The 23,111-nt window shown below is 43.0% G+C and overlaps 2 protein-coding genes across 7 annotated transcripts in view; one reads left to right on the top strand and one right to left on the bottom strand.

Moving 5' to 3' along the window:
• Nucleotides 1-7,591: 7,591 nt before the first annotated feature.
• On the bottom strand, nucleotides 7,592-20,165 carry LZIC (leucine zipper and CTNNBIP1 domain containing). Of its 3 annotated transcripts, none has more exons than XM_060622139.3 (7): nucleotides 20,056-20,158; nucleotides 13,508-13,616; nucleotides 12,352-12,487; nucleotides 11,989-12,087; nucleotides 9,608-9,703; nucleotides 9,337-9,418; nucleotides 7,592-7,995 (listed from the first exon to the last, which is right to left on the bottom strand). In XM_060622139.3, the coding sequence occupies exons 1-7, from the start codon at nucleotides 20,108-20,110 to the stop codon at nucleotides 7,937-7,939; spliced, it is 636 nt and encodes a 211-aa protein (XP_060478122.2). In that variant the 5' UTR covers nucleotides 20,111-20,158; the 3' UTR covers nucleotides 7,592-7,936. The 3 variants fall into 3 exon arrangements, with proteins under 3 accessions (XP_060478122.2, XP_060478124.2, XP_060478123.1); XM_060622141.3 differs by lacking the exon at nucleotides 20,056-20,158 and adding an exon at nucleotides 19,318-20,046; XM_060622140.3 differs by lacking the exons at nucleotides 9,337-9,418; nucleotides 9,608-9,703 and having other exon boundaries at nucleotides 20,056-20,165.
• NMNAT1 (nicotinamide nucleotide adenylyltransferase 1) overlaps nucleotides 20,129-23,111 on the top strand; it is a 34,382-nt gene continuing 31,399 nt past the window's right edge. For 3 of the 4 annotated variants that reach the window (XR_009607069.3, XR_009607070.3, XM_060622130.3), the window contains exons 1-2: nucleotides 20,129-20,228; nucleotides 21,143-21,264. The gene's annotated coding sequence lies outside the window, so the exon portion shown is untranslated. Of the gene's footprint in view, nucleotides 20,229-20,248; nucleotides 20,466-21,142; nucleotides 21,265-23,111 lie in introns of those variants that run through there. The other variant, XM_060622131.3, reaches the window with a different exon arrangement.

Below are 23,111 nucleotides of genomic sequence, written 5' to 3'. Positions count from 1 at the left end.
ACAGGTGACGCTTGTGACTCTTTAAAACAACTCTGAGCAGGCAGTTTCCGTCTAATGTCCTTTCAGGGTAAGTGACACACAGGAACAGCATGCTAAAGGGGCTGCGGTGTCTGGAAAGGATAAAGGGACTAGTTTGACTGTGCCTTCCATTTCTGCAGCTGATGACACCCTGCTGCGACAGCCTGTAATATCAGCACGCAAATTCCCATCAACTCAGAAACATTCTTTCCGTAGAGTGTCTTGGGTTGTTTATTATATGCCTCCTTAGCAGCACTTACGTCATTAGTAAGGAAATATAACAGAAAAAGTAATTTATCGCACCTCCAGGGAAGGGAAAAAACAAAAGCAACAGAAATATAGGCTTTTCCCATGTCAGGTACTCCCGGTTAATGCTGCTTTACGTTCTTAATTCCCCATTACTTCAAATATCTAGAATATGAATACAAGCTTCCCTTAGTCAAGCCCGACACAATGCCTCCATTTTATTTAGTGTTCTTAAAATGCATGTTTTGAGATTTAAAATACTGTATTCTAACGAGAGTGGTATTATTTAGCTTTTATACAGTTCCTTACACCGGGGTTTCAAAGCAATTTATACATTTAATAGCCGCTCTTCACAAAACAGCAACACGGACATTTGGAAGGCAACTCGACAAAGCGGGACAAAAGGAGAACAGAGTGGCGGGATTACGACTAGAAATGGAGGGATGGAGGGCTCAGGTCCCGCTTGCCCAAAATATGGTACCTTGGCATGTTAAATATTTTATTTATTTATTTAAAAATTTTGAACGTTTATTTCTTTTTGAGAGAGAGAGACATAGTGCAAGCAAGGGAGGGGCAGAGAGAGAGGGAGACACAGAATCTGAAGCGGGCTCCAGGCTCTGAGCCGTCAGCACAGGGCCCGATGTGGGCCTCGAACCCATGAACAGTGAGATCACGACCTGAGCCGAAGTCAGATGTTTAACCAAGAGCCACCCAGGGTGCCTCTAAATATTTTAAGCTGAAGGAATTTGAGAAAAGGCACGTGCAGGAAAGCCCTTTAACCTTCTCCTGAAGCGGGTCGTAGAACCTCTGTGTGTGTGAGAGGTGCCCCTCCATTACCCGGCAGCAAGCAGCAGCCTTGTCTCTGAAGACAAGGGACGGAGAGGAATCCCAACAGAAAGATCTTGCTAAGTTTCCCTCAGTTTACTACACTTATATTCGTCTTACTATATCTTTCTGTGACTTTCCACTCTTCTTCAAACCTAGCCTAAAAACACTCAGGTGCAGGGGCACCTGGGTGGCTCAGTCGGTTGAGTGTCTGACTCTTGATTTCGGCTGAGGTCATGGTCCCAGGGTCATGGGATCGAGCCCCGTGTTAGGCTCCGAGCTCAGCATGGAGCCTCCTGGGGATTCCTTCTCCCCCTCTCTCTCTGACAAAACACTCAGGTTTAACTGTTTCTCTGGGTCTTCATTCCTTTATGAAGACTCCTGTGTCACGTGAAACTTGAATTTGTGTGCTTTTCTCTTCTTAATCTGTCCTTTGTAATAGGGGTCCCTGTCAATAACATACAAAAATGGGTGGAGGAACGATATTTTTCCTCCCCTACAGGAGTATTCCAACTTTCTCTCCATTTAATAGTCTCCAAAACAACATAAATACTTTCATGATTTGTAGTTTACAAGATTGACCAAAGGACGAAGTAAAAAATTACAGATGAAATAGATCATTTATGGGGCGTCTGGGTGGCTCAATCGGTTGAGCATCAGGTCATGATCTCAGCTCAGGTCATGATCTCACAGGCCGTGAGTTCGAGCCCCACGTCGGGCTCTGTGCTGACAGCTTGGAGCCTGGAGCCTGTTTCGGATTCTGTGTCTCCCTCTCTCTCTGCCCCTCCCCTGCTCCTGCTCTGTCTCTCCCTGTCTCTCAAAAATAAATAAATGTTAAAAAAAAATTTCTTTTTTAATTTAAAAAGAAATGTTTCTAAGGACTCAGCTAACTATGATAGAGTAGTAGGTATCTTTTTCTTTAATTGTTAGGTCTGTTTTAAAACACAATTTGAGGGCATCTGGGTGGCTCAGTCGGTTAAGCTTGTGGTTCATGAGTTTGAGCCCTGCGACGGGCTCGGCGCCTGGGATTCTCTCTCTCCCTCTCTGTCTCTGCCTCTGTCCTGCTCGTGCTCTCTCTCAAAATAAATAAATGAACTTAAAAAAAAATTAAAAAAAAAAAAAGATTTTTCAAAACATGTTTTCTTCTCTCCAATTTCAAGCCCTAATCCTCACCAAAGCACACTTTGAGTTTTTTAAGCCCCGAAGGGACGAAAGTATACAATTTGTTGGGTGCTTTGACTGTAACAGGATTACACTGGCACAGTCAACCTCCCACCCTGGCAAGAGCAGCACCGTGGGAGGTCAGAAGGGCCCTGCGGGAGCGGCCGAGCCACTGGGCCACTGGCCGTCAGACTCCCAGAAGGAAGGCACGCCCCGGGGTGAACACGGGCTCACCTCTCCCTTCTCCCTCCAGCTCACAAGTGAAAGACAGAGCCCGAGTTTTCCTTTCTGAGGCTGGAAAGTGGGTTTGGTGTGCCTACATGTACTGCTTAATATAGTCTTGCTCACGGTATTTCCTCGCAGGAGAACAAGCCGCTCCTACTTCTAGAAGACAGGCTGAAAGGAAATGCCACAAGCATTAAGGCCAAGGGACTGAGGCTTTGACTGTTTGCTCCCAAAGTGAAAACGCTCCTTTTCTGAGTAAATATGAAACAAAATATTTAAGTAAAAGTGTAAGCTCAGAGCTTTACAAACCAAATCTAAGGTATAATTTACCAAGACCTAGATTAAACTTGATGTAAAACCTGTGACAACAGTTTCTTTTTTTTTTTTTTTTAACGCACGAAATAGTAAAAGCACCATGTTTTCTTTTTCTTTTTTTATGTTTTTATTTTATTTTGGAGAGAGACAGAGGGCGAGTGGGGGAGGGGCAGAGAGAAAGGGAGACACAGAATCCGAAGCGGGCTCCGGGCTCTGAGCTGTTGGCACAGAACCTGATGTGGGGCTCGAACTCACGAAGCGTGAGATCATGACCTGAGCTGAAGTTGGGCACTTAACCGACTGAGCCAGAAATGGTGCCCCAAAACTGCCCTGTTTTCTAAGATCATGGTCAGATCACAGGGTTCAGGCAATTAGTTTTTATCTCATGTAGGCCAAATACTCACTTCTTCATAATTACGTACCTCTTTGATTACCGTTGCAGGTAAATGCCTCAGTTTTCAACCCGCTCTGGTTCTTGAGTATTGGAGGAGTGATGCCAGCCTGAAGGAACCAGGTTTTCACACAAGTGTGCAAAAAAAAAACAAAAAACAAAAACCAAAAACCAAAAACCAAAACTCCTTCACCTCCTCTCATAGGAAAGAACAGTTCCACGTAATATGACAACTTAGCAGTAATGAAGACTTGTACCTGATCTCCTCAGACGTCTTCAACAGACATAATCAAGATGACTTAAGCCCTTACATCATGTACTGAAAGTGTGACTGAACACAAGGTCAGAGGTTCTTGTGGGAAGGTTTCCGAAGTTCCCACAGTGGCCAGAAATTAGGGCAGATCTGTGGTTGATAAATTATCTTAGAAAGAACCCTTGCCTACATTATCTTCCTCTTTTTTTTTTTAATTTTATTTATTTATTCAAGTAATCTCTACACCCAACGTGGTGCTTGAACTCGCAACCCCGAGATCGAGAAACACATGCTTTGCCGGCTGAGGCAGCCCGGTGCCCCTTCTCCTTCCTTAATTCAAAAGGAAGCCGGTGACTCTCCTTGACCTTCTTTACCGAATACGTTCTGCTTGTTTAGTTTTGTTTTCTTTGGTGTTTATTTTAAATCATTTTTGAGAGAGGGAGACCGGATGTGAGCAGCAGAGGGCAGACGCGGTATCCAGAGCAGGCTGCAGGCTCCAAGCTGACAGCTGTCAGCACGGAGCCCGACTCAGGGCTCGAACTCACGAGCCGGAAGAGCATGGCCCGAGCCGAAGTCGGACGCTTGACCGACCGAGCCACCCAGGCGCCCCTCGTTTAGTTATTTTTAATTGCTGTCCGTTGCCTGAGGCTCTAAGGAACGTGCTGTTCCCAGAGGAAGACAACCAAACACTACGAAGCTTCCAGCCGACAGGCCTCTCAGCTTCCAGACTCTCGGACGGCGGACTCTTGGCCGCGCACCCTTGAGAGCCCCCGTGTTGGAAGCCTTTTCAGCAGCTTGGTGGCCCCGCTTCGTGGTTACTGTGGCGGGGAGAGGGACTTCAAAAAGACAGTGAGTTGGGATGTCAAAAGGCCGTACTCTAGAGGAATACCCAGAAGAGCCTATGTTCAACCTGCTTTTTGCAATTTAGTGAAAATATTAAATACTAGTTAACCCAGTTTCTAAATCTTTGCAATTCCAGGGCCAAACAGACTGGAAGCAATTAGCGCTTGTTCATGGGGGTCTGTGGCACCGCTGACAGTTTTAATCTACATATTAATGCTGAAAACATTTTGAGAGGCAAACAAGCGCATTTTTTGGCCTTAGTAACGAATATACAGCAAGGGGGAAAAACGGACAGGGAAGTAGCTGAAAAGCTCTAGGCCAAATGGTCTGGGTTTATTTTTCCTGTCATAATTTCAAACTATGCATTATTCACTGTAGTAAGATGCCATCCAACGGTGGGTTTGTAGTCGTTTATTTTGCCCAAGATGGCTGTTGATTGGCTGAGTCGTCTTCAAAGAAAGGCCCGACAGGGACGCCAGGTGGCTCAGTTGGTCAAGTGTCCAACTTCGGCTCAGGTCCTGATCTCACGTTTCGTGAGTTCGAGCTCTGCGTCGGGCTCTTTGATGCCAGCACAGAGCCTGCTTCAGACCCTCAGGTGGCCTGTCTGCCCCTCAAAAAAATAAACATAAAAAAAAAAAAAAAAAAAAGGCCTACCTAGCATACCCTTCTTACCACTTACAGGAAGAACAAAGCACTGAAACACAATTGTTTTATTTATTTTTTAAGATTTTATTTTTAAGTAATCTCTACATCCAACGTGGAACTCAAACTTACAACGTCGAGATCAAGAGTTGCACATTCTACAGACTGAGCCAGCCAGGAGCCCCTAGAAACGGTTTTAAATTATTACCTTTCATTAAACTGCCCAGTTGTACACTCGCTCATTGGAATTTACTTCTGCTTCAACCCCAGTTCTTTGAAAAATGCAGGAATTTTTCTCATTAAAATATTAGCTTGACCCAAAGATATCAAAAAGTTAGCTGCCTTAGCATTAGTTATTGCAGACTGAGACCTCCCAAGAAGTTTAAAAACCCAGATTAAATATAGCAAAATATGAACAGGAAACCTAGTTGGCAAATCATTTAATAACTATAATTGTATAGAGTTTTCAAATTAGTCCCTTTTCAATTCATTTTTTTCTGAATTAAGGACCAAATTTGTGAAACAAATTATATAACATGGCCCTCGAAAGAATCGTTAAATTGTAGATTAGCTCCAATGCAAAACTTCTGTCTGCGTTAAAGAGAGGGAGATCCACAGTAAACCCATGCGGTAGGTAGATCCTACCTACCGATCCCTATTGAACAGAAGAGGAAGATGAGCCTCAAAAAGATTAAGCAACCTACCAAAGGTCACACGGTCATGAATGACAGTATCTTGCTGGGTACTGCATACTTTGTAGCTTTTAAAGGAAGATTAATTTTAAGTTGAGTACTAGTCATTACTTACATAATGAATACACTAAGGTGGTTAATGACAAAATATTTCACTGATGTTAGTCTTACAGAAAGCGTAAAGGGAAACCAAAATTAAGGACTCCAGATTCACGTAGGCCCCTCTCAAATACCAAATATTCCTAATTTTCCTTATCCTACTACTGGAGGGGAAAGGGGAATCTTGTTAGGGCTTAAACAACAAAACAAAAAACCCCCAAAACACACGTACACACAGCAATTCCATTCCTGGATATAAAACCAAAGGAACTGAAAACAGGTATTTAAACGCTTAGATACAAATGTTCACAGCAGTACTATCTGCAATGGCCAGAAAGTGGAAAAAGTCCAAACGTCCAAGAGGTAAATGCATAAGTGCAACGTAGTATCCACGCAAGGAAATATTTTCAGCCATTAAAAGGAGCGAAGTACTGATACAGGCTACAACTTAGATTAACCTTCAAAATATGCTAAGTGAAAGAAGCCAGACACAAAAGGTCGCATACCGTATGCTTCCATCGACAGGAATTTTCCAGAATAGGTAAATCCAGAGACAGAAAGCAGATTAGTTGTTGCCGGAGGACTGGGATGTGGAGGAGGGCACGGGGAGTGACTGCTTAATGGGTGTGGCGTCTCCTTTGGGGTGGTGAAAATGTTTTGGAACTAGATGGTGATGGCTGCACAACATTGTGAACGTACTAAACACCACTGAATTGTACATTTCTGATTTTTATAGGACATGAGTTTCACCTCAATTAAAAACAATGCAGACTAGGGGTGCCTGGCTGGTTCTGTCGGTAGAGCATGTGACATTTGATCTCGGGGTCCTGAGTTCAAGCCCCACGTTGGGTGTAGAGATCACTTGAACAAACAAAAATGCAGAATAATGAAATAATGATGATTGACCATAAAATCCTACATGGGTAGCAGGCGATTTGCTTTTTCTTGGTTTGTTACAATTTCAATGAGTTTTTGACCGCTATAAACCAATACAGAAAAAGTTACCCATTAAGAGTTCCAAATAAGGCATTAATGAAGCTGAGGTCCCTAATTTGCCCAGCTGGCAGAGCACCTAGTAGAGTTTACAGTATATGAGAAGCTTCAGAAGTGTTTTAATTTGTATAAAGTGCAAAGGAAAACGGAGACATACATGAAAAAAATATAAAGTGGCCCGAGCCTAGAAAATAAGCTAGCATATACACACGCATGGGGAAATCTATATATTTGAGCATGCAATATAAACACTTGAGAGTATGTTTTTCCTCGTACCTTATTTTGTGTTTCTCCAAAAACAGAAGAGTAAATAATAGTTACAGTCACCACCTCCTGGGTTTCAGCAAAGAGGTCACATAAGGTGGGGAGGGCTGGGGCAGGGGGCTCTAGCTGCCACTTTCAATTACTTCCCTGGTGAAACAAAGCAGGAGGTTAAGTTACTCCGGGAGACTCTCGACAGGGCTCCCATTGTTCCAAGCTCACAACTGAGGGATACAATGGGCCCCTTTCATACGGAGGCCCTACAGGCTGGCGGAATGGTCCCTTAGTGACAACTTTTTGTTGGGACATGGAGTTTTCATAAACACGGACTTGCCCAAATATGTGTTAATTAGTTTTTAAAAACAGCACAAAATAAAGAAATAAAACTCAATGGGCACTAAACCGAGAGTCAGGATGCCCAAGTCTTATAAACCAGCTCTGTCTCGGATGTGACTTTCAGCAAGTCAACTTGTTCTTTCTGAGCCTCAGTTTCCTTGATTATAAAATGAAAATGATTTCCAAGATCACTTAGAACTCTAAAATTCTATAAACACACAGGATGTCTATTGATGTTGGTACACTATTCACTCCAACAAGTGGGGATAGATTATGAGCAGAAAAGAATCATTACTTCACATCTTTTCATTCACTATCAGCACTTAAAACAAGGAGGCTTAATAAAAACAGGCAGAGAGACTGTTTTCTGTTCCTTCTCTCAAACACACAAGACATGATGAATAAGGCCCAATGGGTTCCTCATCCCACCCATCTAGGATCACTCAGGCAAGTAGCCCTGAAGCACAACGAGGAAGGGTATAACCAGAAGCCACAAGTATGTTTTCCATCACCATTTCTCAGGTTATCAATGTATTTCAAGAATCTCTTGATTTCTTTGCAATGATTCAAAATCCCTATGAGACAAATGCCATTTACAGCAAGAATGTGATCAATGTCCCAAGCTTCCACACCATGTCATTTTTTTGTTTTTTCAACCTCAAAACTTGCCAATGCAAGAACTTTGTCTCCAGAGCCTAAGGAGAAATAAACATAATAAACAAAGGTTATTTCAAATGCATTTAAAGTTCCATAGCTATTGAAACAGAAAATAAAACTCACTTCTATAATCAGAGCATTACCTCTAAACTTTCCCAGTACCAATTCCCAACTTCCTTTCCCCTGCACAAATATCTCACACACAGAGGATGATTTATTGGTTACAAATCCTTACTTCAACTTCCTTACTTCACTTACTTTATTTTTAAGTCATCTCTACCTGCAATGTGGGGCTCAAACTCACGATCCCAAAATCAAAAGTTGTATGCTCTACACTGACAGCACAAAGCCTGCTTGGGATTCTCTCTCTTCCTCTCTCTCTCTGCCCCTCCCCTACTCACTCTGCCTCTGTTTCTCTCAAAATTAATAAATAAATAAACTTTAAATTAAAAAAAAAAAAAAAAAGAAAAGAGTTACATGCTTTACTAACTGAGCCAGCCAGGTGCCCCCTTACTCTAACTTTAAATGTGAAATAGAGGGGCACCTGACTGGCTCAGTCAGTTGAGCATCCGATTTTGGCTCAGGTCATGATCTCATAGCTCATGAGTTCGAGCCCCGCGTCAGGCTCTGTGCCGACAGCTGGGAGCCTGGAGCCTGCTTCGGATTCTGTCTCCCTCTCTCTCTGCCCCTAACCCACTAATTGTCTCTGTCTCTCTCAAAAATAAACATTAAAAATAAATAAATAAATAAATAAATGTGAGATAGAATATATAAAATTTTAGTTTATATTTATATTTAGGTGACAAATATTTTTAAAATATTAGACTATATTAATTTATTTTTAATTAAAAAAAATTTTTTTTTCTTAATGTTTTTATTTATTTTTGAGACACAGAGAGACAGAGCATGAGCAGGGAAGGGGCAGAGAGAGAGGGAGACACAGAATCGGAAGCAGGCTCCAGGCTCTGAGCCATCAGCACAGAGACCGATACGGGGCTCGAACTCACAAGACTGTGAGATCATGACCTGAGCCAAAGTCGGACACTCAACCAACTGAGCCACCCAGGCGCCCCAATTTAAAAATATTAGGAAATAAACCTAATTCGAGGGATTTATAAAGAAAACACTTCTGGTTTTACCTCAATTTTTTTTTTTTTTCTTAAGTAGGCTTCATGCCCAGCACGAAGCCCGATGCAGGGCTTGAAATCAGGACCCTGAGACCACAACCTGAGCTGAGATCAAGAGTCAGAGTGAGCCACCCAGGCGCCCCTGGTTTTACCTCTAAACTCAAGATAAGGCCATCCTGTTATCTCACTCATGGTATCCATCAATGTGAGCAGTAATGCCTGGACAGCTTTCAGAAATACGAGGAGACTCACCGAGGTCTGTAGACACTTTCTCAAACTGGCTGAGTATGGCACCTGCATTTGCTGACAAGAAGGCCTCATCATCTGCGGTCAGCTAAACAAAACAAAACAAAACAAAACAAAACAAAGCCCGAGAGAGCGGATTCGAATGTTAACAAGAGGTTCTAGGAACCACCTTTAAGAATGTCTCAGGACCACAAACTAGATCACAGCTCACAAAGTTCTGTACCAAATACTTTGTACCTTTTCTTTATACGTAATATATTAAATTAAATATAGGTACCTTCTCTCCAAGTTTCCTGAGAGCTGTTAGTATCTCCACTTTCTGTTGAGTGTACAGGCCTCTTTCCAGCTTTCCTACCATGAGATCTCTATCCATCTGAAATGGATGAATGCAAAGAATATGGTACTGAAGTTAAAAACATTCTGTCCAGGGCGCCTGGGCGGCTCAGTCTGTTAAGCATCTGACTCTGGCTCAGGTCATGATCTCACAGTTCGTGAGTTTGAGCCCCATGTAGGGCTCTTTACTGTCAGTGCAGGGCCCACTTCAGATCCTCTACCCCTGCTCGTGCTCGTTCTCGCTCTCCCAAAAATAAATAAATAAACATTAAAAAACAAAACATTTTATCCATAAAATCCAGATTTTCAGATCTACTTTTTTTGAGAGCAAGTGAGCAGGGGAGGGGAGGAGAGAGAGGAGGAGAGAGAATCCCAAGCAGACTCTGCACTGTGAGCGCAGAGCCCAATGCAGGGCTCGAACCCACCAACTGCGAGATCACGGCCCAAGCCAAAATCAAGAGTAGGCTGCTTAAGCAGGCGCCCCCAGATCTACTTCTTCTTAAAGAAAAAAAGATCCTTGGGGCGCCTGGGTGGCGCAGTCGGTTAAGCGTCCGACTTCAGCCAGGTCACGATCTCGCGGTCCGTGAGTTCGAGCCCCGCGTCAGGCTCTGGGCTGATGGCTCGGAGCCTGGAGCCTGTTTCCGATTCTGTGTCTCCCTCTCTCTCTGCCCCTCCCCCGTTCATGCTCTGTCTCTCTCTGTCCCAAAAATAAAAAAAAAAAAAAAAAAAAAAAAAAAAGTTGAAGAAAAAAGATCCTCTAGCTGACTATTATAAAGAACTATAGAATCAATTCAAGGCAAACCTGTCAGAAATACAGTTACACGGTTCTAATAAATCTTTTAAGATTTTATTTTTTAAGTAATCTCTATATCCAACATGGGGCTCGAACTCACAACCCCAAGATCAAGAGTCACATGCTCCACCGACTGAGCCACTCAGGCGCCCCTCAGTTCTAATAAATCTTAATGCTAATCATAACCACTGCCTTGATTAGAAACTTTACTGAGGAACTGGTAGGTCAACACCTTCCTTTAGAGAGAAGCTATCCTTCAAGCACTCATTCCCTTAAACTGAAGTGTGGTCTATAGGCTTGAATGAGATAACTGGTATCAGGTCTCCAGGAATGTTGGTTAAATATCACCTCTATCACCAGAAACACTGATAGCCTGTAGTATGCCTGGGTACTATTCCATGGGCTTTACACACATTGCATGTTACACATAGTATGTGCTTTACGCATATTATTTCATTTACTCCTCATAACAACCTTATCACCTTTTTATAGACGGGGAAACTGAGGCACAAATAGGTTGAGTAACATAACTTATTCAACTTCAATAATAATAGTAATAATATTTACTAAAAAGTTTATTGGGGCACCTGGGTGGCTCAGTTGGTTAAACTTCCAACTTCGGCACAGGTCATGACCTCACAGTTCGTGAGTTTGAGCCCCGTGTCGGGCTCTGTGCTGATAGCTGAGCCTGGAACCTGCTTTGATTCTGTATCTCCCTCTCTCTGCCCCTCCCCCATTCACGCTCTGTCTCTCTCTCAAAAATAAACAAACAAAAGATTATTAATTGTGTTAAAACTATTAAAAGTAACTTCCCTCAGGTCACATACCTCCACCATAGAGCAGGGATACAAATCCTGCCAGTCTGACCCAAGTCCATGCTATGCTACTGAATTATCAGTGGTTGTAAATCACTTGTTAATGCCTTAATTATATTCAAGTCTATAAACAGACTTTCTCAAATCCAGGTTTATAGAGATGTCTGAAATTCTTAGATGAGAAATTGCACAAAAAGCAATGCTGCTAATGAATCCTAGATGGGATTTCAACTCGGCTTCAGAAATAAATGGTAAAACCTTACAGTTGGGGTTCGAGTAGAAGCAGTTAGTAGCAATTTAAATTGCCATATGCTGTTTATACCTCTATATTCAATAATTGCTCAAAAGACTACTTTTGTCAGAAAACTGTGGGTCGTGGCTCTCAAATCAACTGATCAATTTTTTTTTTGGTAGCTGACTATTTTCTAGAGCAGTTTCAGGTTCACAGCAAATTGTGTAAACATACAAAAATTTCCCGTATCCTCCCTGCCCCCCATTCATGCACAGCCTCCCCATGATTTTTCATCATCCACCAGAGTGGCTCACTGACACCACACAATCCCCCCAAGTCCACAGTCTATACATTAGGATTCACTCTTGGTGGTGGTGTACATTCTCAACTCACCAATTTTTAAACTTCAGACTAACATAATGAGCAAATTCTGGAGCTGAGAAAAAAGTACGCACAGCAATTAAATCAATGTAAAGAAATTTTACCTCCGCTAACCTTGTCCGAAGTTGACCTGGTTGTTTCTTTGCAAATAATCTGATGACCTCTGGGGTTTTAAAGGCCTGGCTGATAGCTGCCTGGATAGCCTAGGATACAAGAAGGTAAAAACTAAGCCAAATATTCCATTGAATCAGACATTACAGTAATTGATGAGTTTTCAATTACTAACAGGTCGTCTTTGTTCATCAAACACCGTTATAATTTTAGTTTCCGTTTGCTATGCTGTTGTATTGGTAAGCAGACACTCATCTGGAAGTTAAACCCCAAAAAAGGGTTTCTATCTTAAATATACTTATAAAAAAAGGGGAAAAAGACAAACTGTGTCACTAGTGTAAGTAAATTATGCTCACCAGTTGCATTCCACTGAGCTCATCTACCAAAGTCATATTTCCAGACATGATTTTCTTCAGTGAATCATTAAATTCACTTAGTTGCTCCAGAGTTTCCTTTTTGGTTTCTTCATATTCATCTGTATCAAGTTCCTCTCTGAAGTACAGCAAACATAGAAAAACAGAGTTCTAAGTGAAAAAAAAACAATCTTATATTTGGACTCTAAGACTTCAGATACATGTATTTACAGAAAATATACTGAGGGACAAGGCTGAAAGGAAACAACAAAATGCTAATAACGGATGTGTTCAGATGTTAGTAATACGGGCGCTTTCCTGCAATGTGGTTACCTTGATAATTAACCATTTTTCTTTTACCAAAATGAGGCACACTTAACAAACCACAAAATAACTTCCTTTTAAGCACTCTACGAATCAATGCGTAACCTTGGGCAAGACACTTAACACAGCTGAGTCTCATTTTCTTGATCTATAAGCCACAGACAATGATAGTACTACCTTACAGGGTTGCTACGAGCATTAAACGAAATATAGAAAGTGCTTGACAAACAACAGGGCTTGACAAAGCAGCCATTTCATTTATGACCATCATTGATGGTAGATAAAATTTTGTGCACCTTGAAATACAATAGCAAGGCACCACCTATCGTCTGCAAACGAGGCTACTTTTATTCACTACTCGAACAAGCCATTTATTAAACATTCACTACAAATTCAACGACAGCTACCACTTATTGAGCATCGGCTCTGGGCCAAGTATCGTTTTGGCCCCTTGACTTGAAATATTTACAACAACCTTTCAAAGTAGTTAAAAAAGGCAATGAACACTTTTGGTCCTTGGAACAGTTGAAGTTGAAAAGACACTAGAAGTTCAAGTAGTATCTTCTCAGCTTGATACCAAGCAGGCCTATTTTAAACACCGAAGAGAAGGTAGGTGTTAGTTATTATTTTCACTTCACACTCAGGGAAATGAAAACTTAAGGGGGTTACCTTTATGACTCCAAGGCTCGCACTGAGTTTATTTCTCCAACAGACAAAGCACTGTGAAGAACACTACAGGGGAAACCAAAATCACACACGGGCCTGCACCCAGAGCTTGTAATCTAGCTGCAGAAAAAAGCCACTGGACTGCATAGCAGCATTCAGTTACTCTCACCTGCATTCCTCCAGATCTTGTAATTGCTGCATTAGTCTATCCAACTGTTCTTCTAAATTCTGCTTTAATTTGCTTGTCTCTGTCTTTCCTCTGGAAGCCATTTTGATCTCTAGGAAGAACAATAAGCCCACATACAGTATATATTTGGTTATTTGAAAGGATTCCACATTCCAGTGCAATTCACAATGGGCTATGTTCATTCTGAGCTACAGGTGTGGGAAAGAGAGTTGTGCAAAGAGAATTTCATTTTAGGTATAGAAGTTTAAACTCCTATACTAGTAACACCCCACAAGAATGCCTGGCAGTCTTCTTACCTGACTTGACAAATTAATTAAAAGTCTTCACTATTGGTCCATCTTACTTTAAACAGAATTGATAGTTAAAAACACAATCTTTTAAAAATGTTTATTTATTTTTGAGGGAGAGAGCAGACGCGTGAGCAGGGAGGGGCAGAGAGAGGGGGACAGAGGATCCAAAGCGGATGACAGCAGTGAGCCGGATGTAGGGCTCAAACTCATGAACCATGAGATCATGACCTGAGCTGAAGTTGGATGTTCAACCAACTGGGCCACCCAGGCACCCCTGAAAACACAATTTTATAAAGAAATAGTTTAGGGCTGGGACACCTGGGTGGCTCAGTTGGTTGGGCATCCAACCCTTGCTCAGGTCATGATCTCATGGTTGGTGGGGTTGAGCTCTGCATGGGGCTCTGCACTGCGGAGCCCGGTTGGGATTCTATCTTTCTCTGCCCCTCTCCTGCTTGCACATTCCCTCTCTCTAAAATAAATAAATAAAAACATTAAAAAAAAAAAAAGAAAAGAAACATCTTTTTGCTTTACAAAAAGATTCATTGTAACATTCTTTTTCATTCTTAATAAGTATTCTCTAGGACTCAGAACATTCCTGGGGCGCCTGGGTGGCTTAGTCAATTGAGTGTCTGACTTTGGCTCAGGTCATGATCTCGCAGTTTGTGGGTTCGAGCCCGGCATCGGGTTCTGTGCTGACAGCTCAGAGCCTGGAGCCTGCTTCAGATTCTGTCTTCCTCTATCTCTGCCCCTCCCCCATTCATGTTCTGTCTCCAAAATAAATAAACATTAAAAAATTAAAAAAAAAAAAAAAAAAAAAAGAACACTCCTAGCATTGTCTTGTTGGTTTTATGTGCATTTACCTAATAACTTGCGGGCACTGACAATTTTTGCTATGAATTTCTCCTTTGGAAATATGCCCCTGGATTATTTTTCTCTTACTGATTTACAGCAGTATGAAGCCTTTGCAGTTATGTTGCAAATATTATCTCATCTCTTGACTTTAAATTTTACTTATTGGTTTTTTTTTGTCATAATAAATTATTATTATTTTAAGTGTTTATTTTTGAGAGAGAGGGTGTGTACGTGCACACGTGTGCGAGCAGGGAAGGGGCAGAGAGAGAGGGAGACAGAGGATTCGAAGCAGGCTCTGCGCGGACAGCAGAGAGCCTGATGAGGGGCTTGAACTCATGAACTGTGAGATCATGACCTGAGCCGAAGTCGGACGCTTACGTTGAGCCACCCAGGTGCCCCAATGATAAATTATTATTTTTAATGGCCAAATCTGTCTTCTTCTTTAAGTCTTATTAGTTTTATGTCCCATGAAGGCCCTAACCATCTCAAGATTTTAAAAAACACACTATTTTGTATTCTAAGACTTATATAAATTTTTCTTTTTACATTCAGTTTTTTGTTTTTGTTTTTTTTTGAGACAGAGAGCAAGTTAGTGAGGGGTAGAGAAAGAGAATCCCAGAAGGGGCAGAGGGAGGGAGAGAGGGAAAGAGAGAGAGAGGGAGAGAGTGAGAAGTGGGCCTCATGCTCACCCGAAGTGGGACTCGAACTCACAAACCGGAGATCATGACCTGAGCCAAAGTCAGTTGCTTAACGACTGGGCCACCCAGGCACCCCTACATTCAGCTCTTTAAGCCACTTCAACTCTTTTTGTTAATGCTATGAAATACGAGTCTAACTTCTTTTTTCTTTCAAAGGAGGAGCGAGTTGCCCCAACACTGTTTATTAGTCAGTATTTATGCCACTTTTTTTTTTTTTTAACATTTATTTATTTTTGAGACAGAGAGAGACAGAGCATGAACAGGGGAGGGGCAGAGAGAGAGGTAGACACAGAATCTGAAACAGGCTCCAGGTTCTGAGCGGTCAGCACAGAGCCCGACGTGGGGCTCGAACTCACGGACCGCGAGATCATGACCTCAGCCGAAGTCAGTCGCTTAACTGACTGAGCCACCCAGGTGCCCCTTTATGCCACTTTTAATGTAGACTCAGTAGAAAGACTCACGTCTGTTTCACTGAGAACATTCTGGTCGTAAGACTACCTTGTTATTTTGTCAGCTACAAAGCTGGTGTACAGTGATAACTGATAGGGAGTTGCCTTTATTATTGTGGAATTTTCTTTCCCCAGTAATTCTTGGCTATTCCTATGCATTTTCTCTTCTGGATGAATTTAAGAATCAGATTGTCAAGTTCCCTTAAAAATGCAGTGAAGGGGTGCCTGGGTGGCTCAGTCAGTCGAGCATCTGACTTCGGCTCAGATCATGACCTCACGGCTCAGCAGGTTGAGCCCTGCATCGGGCTCTGTCTTGACAGCTTAGAGCCCGCAGCCTGCTTCAGATTCTGTGTCTCCCTCTCTCTCTGCCCCTCCCCTGCTCATGCTCTGTCTCAAAAATAAATAAACATTTTTAAAAAATGCAACTGAAATTTTGAGAGGGATTACATTAAAATTAGAGCCTAATATGCAGATCTGTATCCCTGAAATTTGAATCTTCCTGTCAAACAATATATCACTCCATTTATCTTGGCTTTCTTTCACAATCTTTAATTTTAAAAGTATTGTTTTGTTAACAAAGGCCTTGAACACTGGCTATTCTTCGACATCTTATATATATTTTTTGTTAATACTGGGAATAGACTTCTTGTTATTACAATTTCTTTTTTTTTAATGCTTTATTTTTGAGAGAGTGTGAGTGGGGGAGGGGCAAAGAGAGAGGGAGACAGAGGATCTGAAGCTGGCTCTGCACTGAGAGCAGTGAGCCCAATTGGGGCTCGAACTCGTGAATCGTGAAATCATGACCTGAGCCGAAGTCAGACACTCAACAAATGAGCCACCTAGGCACCCGTTATTACAATTTCTAATTATTGTGGGGCACCTGGTTGGCTCAGTTGGTAGACCATGCAACTTTTGATCTTCGGGTTATGAGTTCATGCCTGGTGTTGGGCACAGAGATTACTTAAAAATGTTTTTTTCTGATTATTGCTAGTGTAGAGAAAAGCTGCTGCTTTTGGTGTGTTGATACTGTATGCGTTTATCTCAACATTTATAGTCTTTAAGGGGGGCCTGGGTGGCTCAGTTGGTGAAGAGTCTGACTCTTGGTTTTGGCTTAGGTCATGATCTCACAGCTCATGGGTTTGAGCCCTGAGTTGGGCTCTGCACTGGCCTGTTTGGGATTCTTTCTCCTTCTCTGTCTCTCCCCAGAACTCTCTCATTCAACATAAATAAGTAAACTTAAAGACAACAACAACACAGTGTTTAAGGTTTTCCATTTATAAAAATTAAACTCACATTTCTTTCAGGAAACATGTTTTGCTTAATATCAGGTATAATGATTCATCAAAACCTAAATCCTAGGGTAATTTATTAAAGCATTTAAAATTTTCCTACACATAACCACTACCAGATGATCTGGTATGTGAACCTCAATGAAGAGAATTCCTTATGATATATTTCAAAATAGAACGTAATCGGTGAAAATCTATTCTTACTGCCATAGCGGTTAAAATTGGCTTAAGTCATCTACAGTGATTAATGATACAGAAACATAAACGAGCTACATTATAGCCAGAAGTGTTACTTATTATAGCTGTATGTCATGTATAATAGGTTAGCCAAAAGTCTAATTTATTACAGCTATGCTTCACGTATAATTTCCTCTGGGAAATACACATTTAAATTGTATTTTAGGCTCAGTTGGCTAAGCGTTTGACTTGGGTTTCTGCTCACATCGTGATCTCATGGTTTATGGGATTGAGCCTCACATTGGAATCTGTGCTGACAGTGTAGTCTGCTTGGGATTGATTCTCTCTTTCCTTTTCTCTTGGCCTCTCCCCTGTTTGCATGTGTGCCCTAGCGCTCTCTCTCTGGCTCTCAAAAATAAACATTTAAGTAAGTAAGTAAATAAATAAATAAGTAAATAGGGGCATCTGGGTAGCTCAGTCAGTTGAGTGTTGGTCTTCGCCTCAGGTCATGATCTCACAGCTCATGGGTTCGAGTCCCGCGTCGGGCTCTGTGCTGACAGCTTGGAGCCCGAAGCCTGCTTCGGATTCTGTGTCTCCCTCTCTCTCTGCCCCTCCTCTGCTTGTGCCCTGTCTCTCTCTCAAAAACAAATAAACATTAAAATAAGTAAGTAAATAAACAAATAATAAATAAATAAATTTTCTTTCAGGGGCACCTGGATGGCTCAGGTGGTTGAGCATCTGACTCTGTGATTGTGGCTCAGGTCACAATCTCAGGGTTGTGGGACTGGAGCCCTGAGTTAGGCTCCACACTGAGCCTGGAGCCTGCTTGACCTTCTCTCTCTCTCTCCCTCTGCCCCTCTCCCCTGCTTGCAAGCTTTCTCTCTCAAAAAAAAAAAAAAAAAAAGTTAAAAAAATTTTACATTTTATATCTGTTAAATTTTCCAGTGAAAGTAAGGCCAAACCTAAAACCGACAGTGTCTTTTCAGGCTCAGTTTCCTACAGTCTAACCATGCTGAACTACTTGCTGTTTCAATTTTAGGACATGTGCAGCCGAAGCGAGCACTGCTTGCTATTTCAAAACATGCCATGCACTTTCATTCTTTTCTTTGAGCATGCTTTTTTTTTTTTTTTTTGGTACCTATCAAGCCCAGGTAATCCATTCTTCAGGGTCTAGCTAAAGTTTCAGCTTCTCCATAATGTCTTTCTTGGTTCCTTCCCAATCACTAAATTGTGAATAATTTGTAACTTGGGATTTTTTTTTTTAATATTTATCTTAGAGACAGAGAGAGAGAGAGAGAGAGAGAGAGAGAGAGATAAAGAATGAGCAGGGGAGGGACAGAGAGAGACAGAATTCAAAGCAGGCTCTGCACTGCCAGCTCAAATTCTCACCAGGGGCTTAAACTCACCAAACGTGAGATCATGACCTGAGCGGAAGGTCAACGAACTGAACCACCCAGGTGCCCCTTTACTTCTTTATACATCAGCAGCTACAATAACGTTGGGCAGACAGGTCTGGATACATAATTGGTAAATGAATAATGGTCGCTTCTCCCATTGCATCTCACATCTTATTCTCTTCTTTGCACTTATTTCTGCCTTAAGTTATATCTGTGCTTTCATTATAGCGCATTGATTATTGGCCTTTCTCTTCAGACTATAAACTCTCAGGAGAAAATGAATTTGATTCCTCTTTTAGCATCCTCAGCCCTGAGTAGAGAATAGATATTCAATAACTGGATAAAGTGTATAAGGGCACCAGCTATTTTCAAGAGGTAAAACTATTTTAAGTAAATTTCAGGGAAGATGGGGCACTTCAAAAGCCGAATCCTGGCACTGCTCATTATTTGAAATTTATCCAGAAAGATTAACTCGCTGGCACCACCTAGTAGTCAATAAAGGCGGTGCACCTTTCACAAAACTGCCGAAAAGGGCGCTCAAAAACCGTAATCTGGAGCGGAAGGTGCTCGTTTCGCGCTCACCTGGCCTCCTAGCACTTTGAACTCCGCACAGTGTGGCCCGGTCCCAAAGTGCATAAACCTCCAACTGTTGAAGTTTCAAGTGTCACAAACTTGACGAAAGCCAAATTGTTCATCAGGGCTACAAGAAGCTCAAAGTTCAAACCGCTTGGAGGTGGAGTCGGCTGAGGAATAGGAAACCATCAAGTAGTTTCATTTACTTGACATATAAACTTGGCCTAAAGCAGTCCGGGTAACTTCCACTTGAGCAGCCTGGGCTCGAAACACACCCTTCCCGTTTCAGGAAGACACCAGGGGGAGGAGGAGAGCGGGGCAAGGGAGGGAGGGAACCCGTTTTCTCCCTCCACTGCGCCTCGGGCGGCCTTTCTGAGACGTTCCCTAGAGAGGTCGCGGGCGTCACTGAGGAAAGCCCGGCACCCCGCACGCCTGGGGGGAAGCCGTCAAACCCAGAAGCAGGGAGAAGATAAGGGCGGAGGGCACACGTTTTCCCCGCTGGACGTGAGCAGCGTCGGGACCTCAACCATCCGGACGCGTCGGGGAGCAGCTTCGGCCGCAGCCCCAAATCCCGTCCCCACGGGGGAGCTTGAAGCTCCCGCACTTGGGTCCTGCGGCGGCCAGGCTCGACTAGGCCCCACCTGCCAGCAGGGGTCGCCGGGAACCCCCGCCCCCGAAACTCTTCCGGCTCCCCCCAGACCAGAAACCGAACAACCTCCCGGGGCCCTCGGGGTCCCCTCGGCGCCCCCTCGGCGCCTCCGCCACCGCGTCGGTCCCAAAGCTGGGAGGCAGGGGCCCCGCCTACCTGAGGGTCCGGACCGGGCGGACGCTCGCAGTAGGAGCACTTCCGCCAGACGCATACACTTCCGGCCCCCAGGAGCCAATGAGGATGCGGGCGCGGGTGTTTCCCTTTCTGGCGTCCGGGCTGCGGGTTCTCTCCGGGAGGATTCGGGCCGGTCGACCCTGAGGACGTGCGTGGTAAGCCCCCTGGCTGGAGCCCTTGAGAAACCAGGCTTTAGGGGAGGCAGCCCGGGACTCTTTTTGTCGCACGCCGAGGGGAGTTCAAGACGGCGGGGTCTTTGAGGGGCAGATATAGCGGTCCTCGAGGCAAGGTCACATTCAAGCTTGGGGCAAGGAGTCTTGCCCCTTCATTCTTTCCATCTTAACGTGGAACCAAAAGACTCGCTAAGTTTTCCTCTGGCCCCCTCTGAACAGGTAAAAATAAGCGAGTAAAAGTAAGTAAAGTCAGTCAACCAATCAGTCCTTTTCTAGAGGCTTCTTGTGTTTGGCGGAGGTGGGTGGAGGGCGGAGGAGAAAGTTCTCCATTCTGGAGGACTTCTGTTTCCTCCGAAATCCCTTTTCCACGTGTAAAGGCGAGACCCATCTTCCCAGAAGCGGATTGACACGTCCCTTGAGGACACTACTCACTCTTGGGCAACAAGTTAAAAGTTACTGAGAAAACTGGGCGGAAACCATTTTCTGGTGTTCCCAGCCCTTCTCCTTGAGTCCGTGGTCCCCAAGACCACATCAGGGTTGACGGCAAAATTGTTGCAGAGGTGTTGCCTTTAAAACTTTGGGTTTTTTAAAAAATTAATTTATTTTTTTGAGAGAGCGTGCGAGAGAATCCCAAGCAGGCTCCATGCCGTCAGCGCGGAGCCTGATTTGGGGCTGGATCTTGGGAACGGAACTGTGGGATTATGACCTCTACTAAATCAAGAGACGATGGCTTAACCAACTGAGCCCTCCAGGTCCCCCCCTCCCCCAAGGGTGTTGTCTTTAAAGCTCTTCCAGCCACGCCAAACAGAGGTTACCATAGAATCCTACCAGAATGAATTACTTCTGCCAGTTCTAATCGTAGAATTTCCTACTTATTACCATAAATTGCTTTTCAGCGTTACAATTTGGATGTGAAATCACTGTTCCAGCCCAACTGAAGACTGTTGACGCAGTTTGAATGGTTCCCATAACCTACCTTGCAAAAACGCTTCAGGTTCACAGAATTTCCTTTGTGAAAGTAAGTGACGGTTTACCTTAATGCAATTATCTCTGATTTTCGATAGGTGCGTTGAGTGACGCGGAGCTCTCGGAGACAAATAGGATCAGTGCCAAACAAAACAAAACTGAAAAATATTCTTTGTTTCTCAGATTGAGGAACTTGCTAAATAAACATTTGCTCATTGTGTACTTCCCCTAATTTTGATGGTGATGATGATGATAGGGTGTTCTGTTCAGGCATCTGTGTCGGTCTGAGTATAAGTGGTGGCGGTAGCTGTGGAGGAAGGGCCTCCCCTGATCGTGCACTGTGCTTACCTGCTCTCTTTCTCGGTGACTTGATTTGACTTAGCACTTCTGTGCTGACGGTGTTCTTTGGGTTCTTGTTTAGAGCTAATGGATAATGAAAAACGTTCCTAGAGCATAAGTAAGAGAACTTGGTTTGGGTCCCAGTTGTCAAACAAAAATAGAATCCAGGTTTTGGAGGGGGGTGGGGAGGGAAGAGAAGAAATTGTAAAAAAAAAAAAAAAAAAAAAAAAAAAAAAAAAATGTTAGGTTGGTAGTTACCAGAGAGAGCATTGGGGGAAATAACCTCAGAGTTGGGAGTCATAACTGGGAAATACTACTTGGCAGCTGCAGGAGTTTAGGACATTTTAACTTGGACTTGGGATGGGAGCCCAGAGAGGATGGTTTGCTCCAACTAGGTAGGAAAAATGCTGGGGCAGGTGAAACTCGAGTGGCTTAACACGAAGTACATGAGCCAAAGGCTCTCTGAACATGTGGACCTCTTTTAAACGTCTACCAGTAGATAGCTTGTACTGTGGTCAATTTTGTGATATAGTTAAGAGCATGAATTTTGTTTTTTAAATCTTAGAGAAAGAGACAGAGAGACAGACAGACAGAGCGGGGGAAGGGCAGAGAGAGAGGGAGACAGGGAATCTGAAGACTCCATGCTCTGAGCTGTCAGCACAGAGCCTGATGCAGGGCTTGAACCCACAAACCATGAGATCATGACCTGAGCCAAAGTTGGCTGCTCAACGAACTCAGCCACCTAGGTGCCCCAGTTTGTTTGTTTTTTTCTTTAACTTTAAATGAGCAATGATAGATGTCAAAATCAAGGGGTTTTTTACTTTTTTTTTTTTTTTTTTTTTTTTTAATGCAAGCTCTACACCCAATGTGGGGCTCAAACCCATAACCCTAGGATCAAGAGTTGCACACTCTAGGGGGGCCTGGGTGGCTCAGTCAGTTAAGGGTCTGACTTCGGCTCAGGTCATGATCTCACGGTTTGTGGGTTCGAGCCCTGTGTTGGGCTCTGTGCTGACAGCTCAGAGCCTGGAGCCTGCTTTGGATTCTGTGTCTCCCTCTCTTTCTGCCTGTTCCCTGCTCGTGCTCTGTCTCTCTCATTAATTAATTTATTAATGTTATTAATAAACATTAAAAAAAATTTTTTTTTTTTAAAGTTGCACACTCTACTGACTGAACCAGCCAGGCACCCCTGGTATTTTTTTATATACTAAATTTAATGAGTTTAGTGCTTACCGTTTTTATTTACTTATTTATTTATTTATTTATTGTTAAAGTTTTATTTATTTAAGTAATCTTTACATCCAACATGGGGCTCAAACTCATGACCCCAAGACCAAGAGTTGCATGCTCCCCTGACTGACCCAGCCAGGTGCCCCTAATACTTATTTTTAGCTTCTCAAACTTCCCTTGACATCCTCCCAGAAAGCTGCTCATATGTACACATACCCTACATTTTGCTTATACATTCAGGGATGTTATATTCCTGAAGCCAGGCTCCAGATTAAGAACCCCAAAACAAAGCATTCCCCATAAAAATAGATGCTCAACAGAAGATACTTCGCT

Source organism: Panthera onca, chromosome C1, assembly GCF_046562875.1.
Source record: "Panthera onca isolate mPanOnc1 chromosome C1, mPanOnc1 haplotype 2, whole genome shotgun sequence".
In the NCBI taxonomy this organism is placed as follows: Eukaryota; Metazoa; Chordata; class Mammalia; order Carnivora; family Felidae; genus Panthera; species Panthera onca.
Note: the sequence above shows the minus strand (reverse complement) of the source record. Positions and strands in the feature narration are given on the sequence as shown.

Bases quoted from the DNA above. Each gene is read 5' to 3' on its own strand.
- LZIC (XM_060622139.3), bottom strand. From the start codon at position 20,110: ATGCGTCTGGCGGAAGTGCTCCTACTGCGAGCGTCCGCCCGGTCCGGA. The intron at 12,088-12,351 runs GTGAGCATAATT...CTTGTATCCTAG, and splicing joins AGCTCAGTGGAATGCAACTG to GCTATCCAGGCAGCTATCAG. The intron at 9,704-11,988 runs GTAAAATTTCTT...CATCCATTTCAG, and splicing joins TTCGGACAAGGTTAGCGGAG to ATGGATAGAGATCTCATGGT.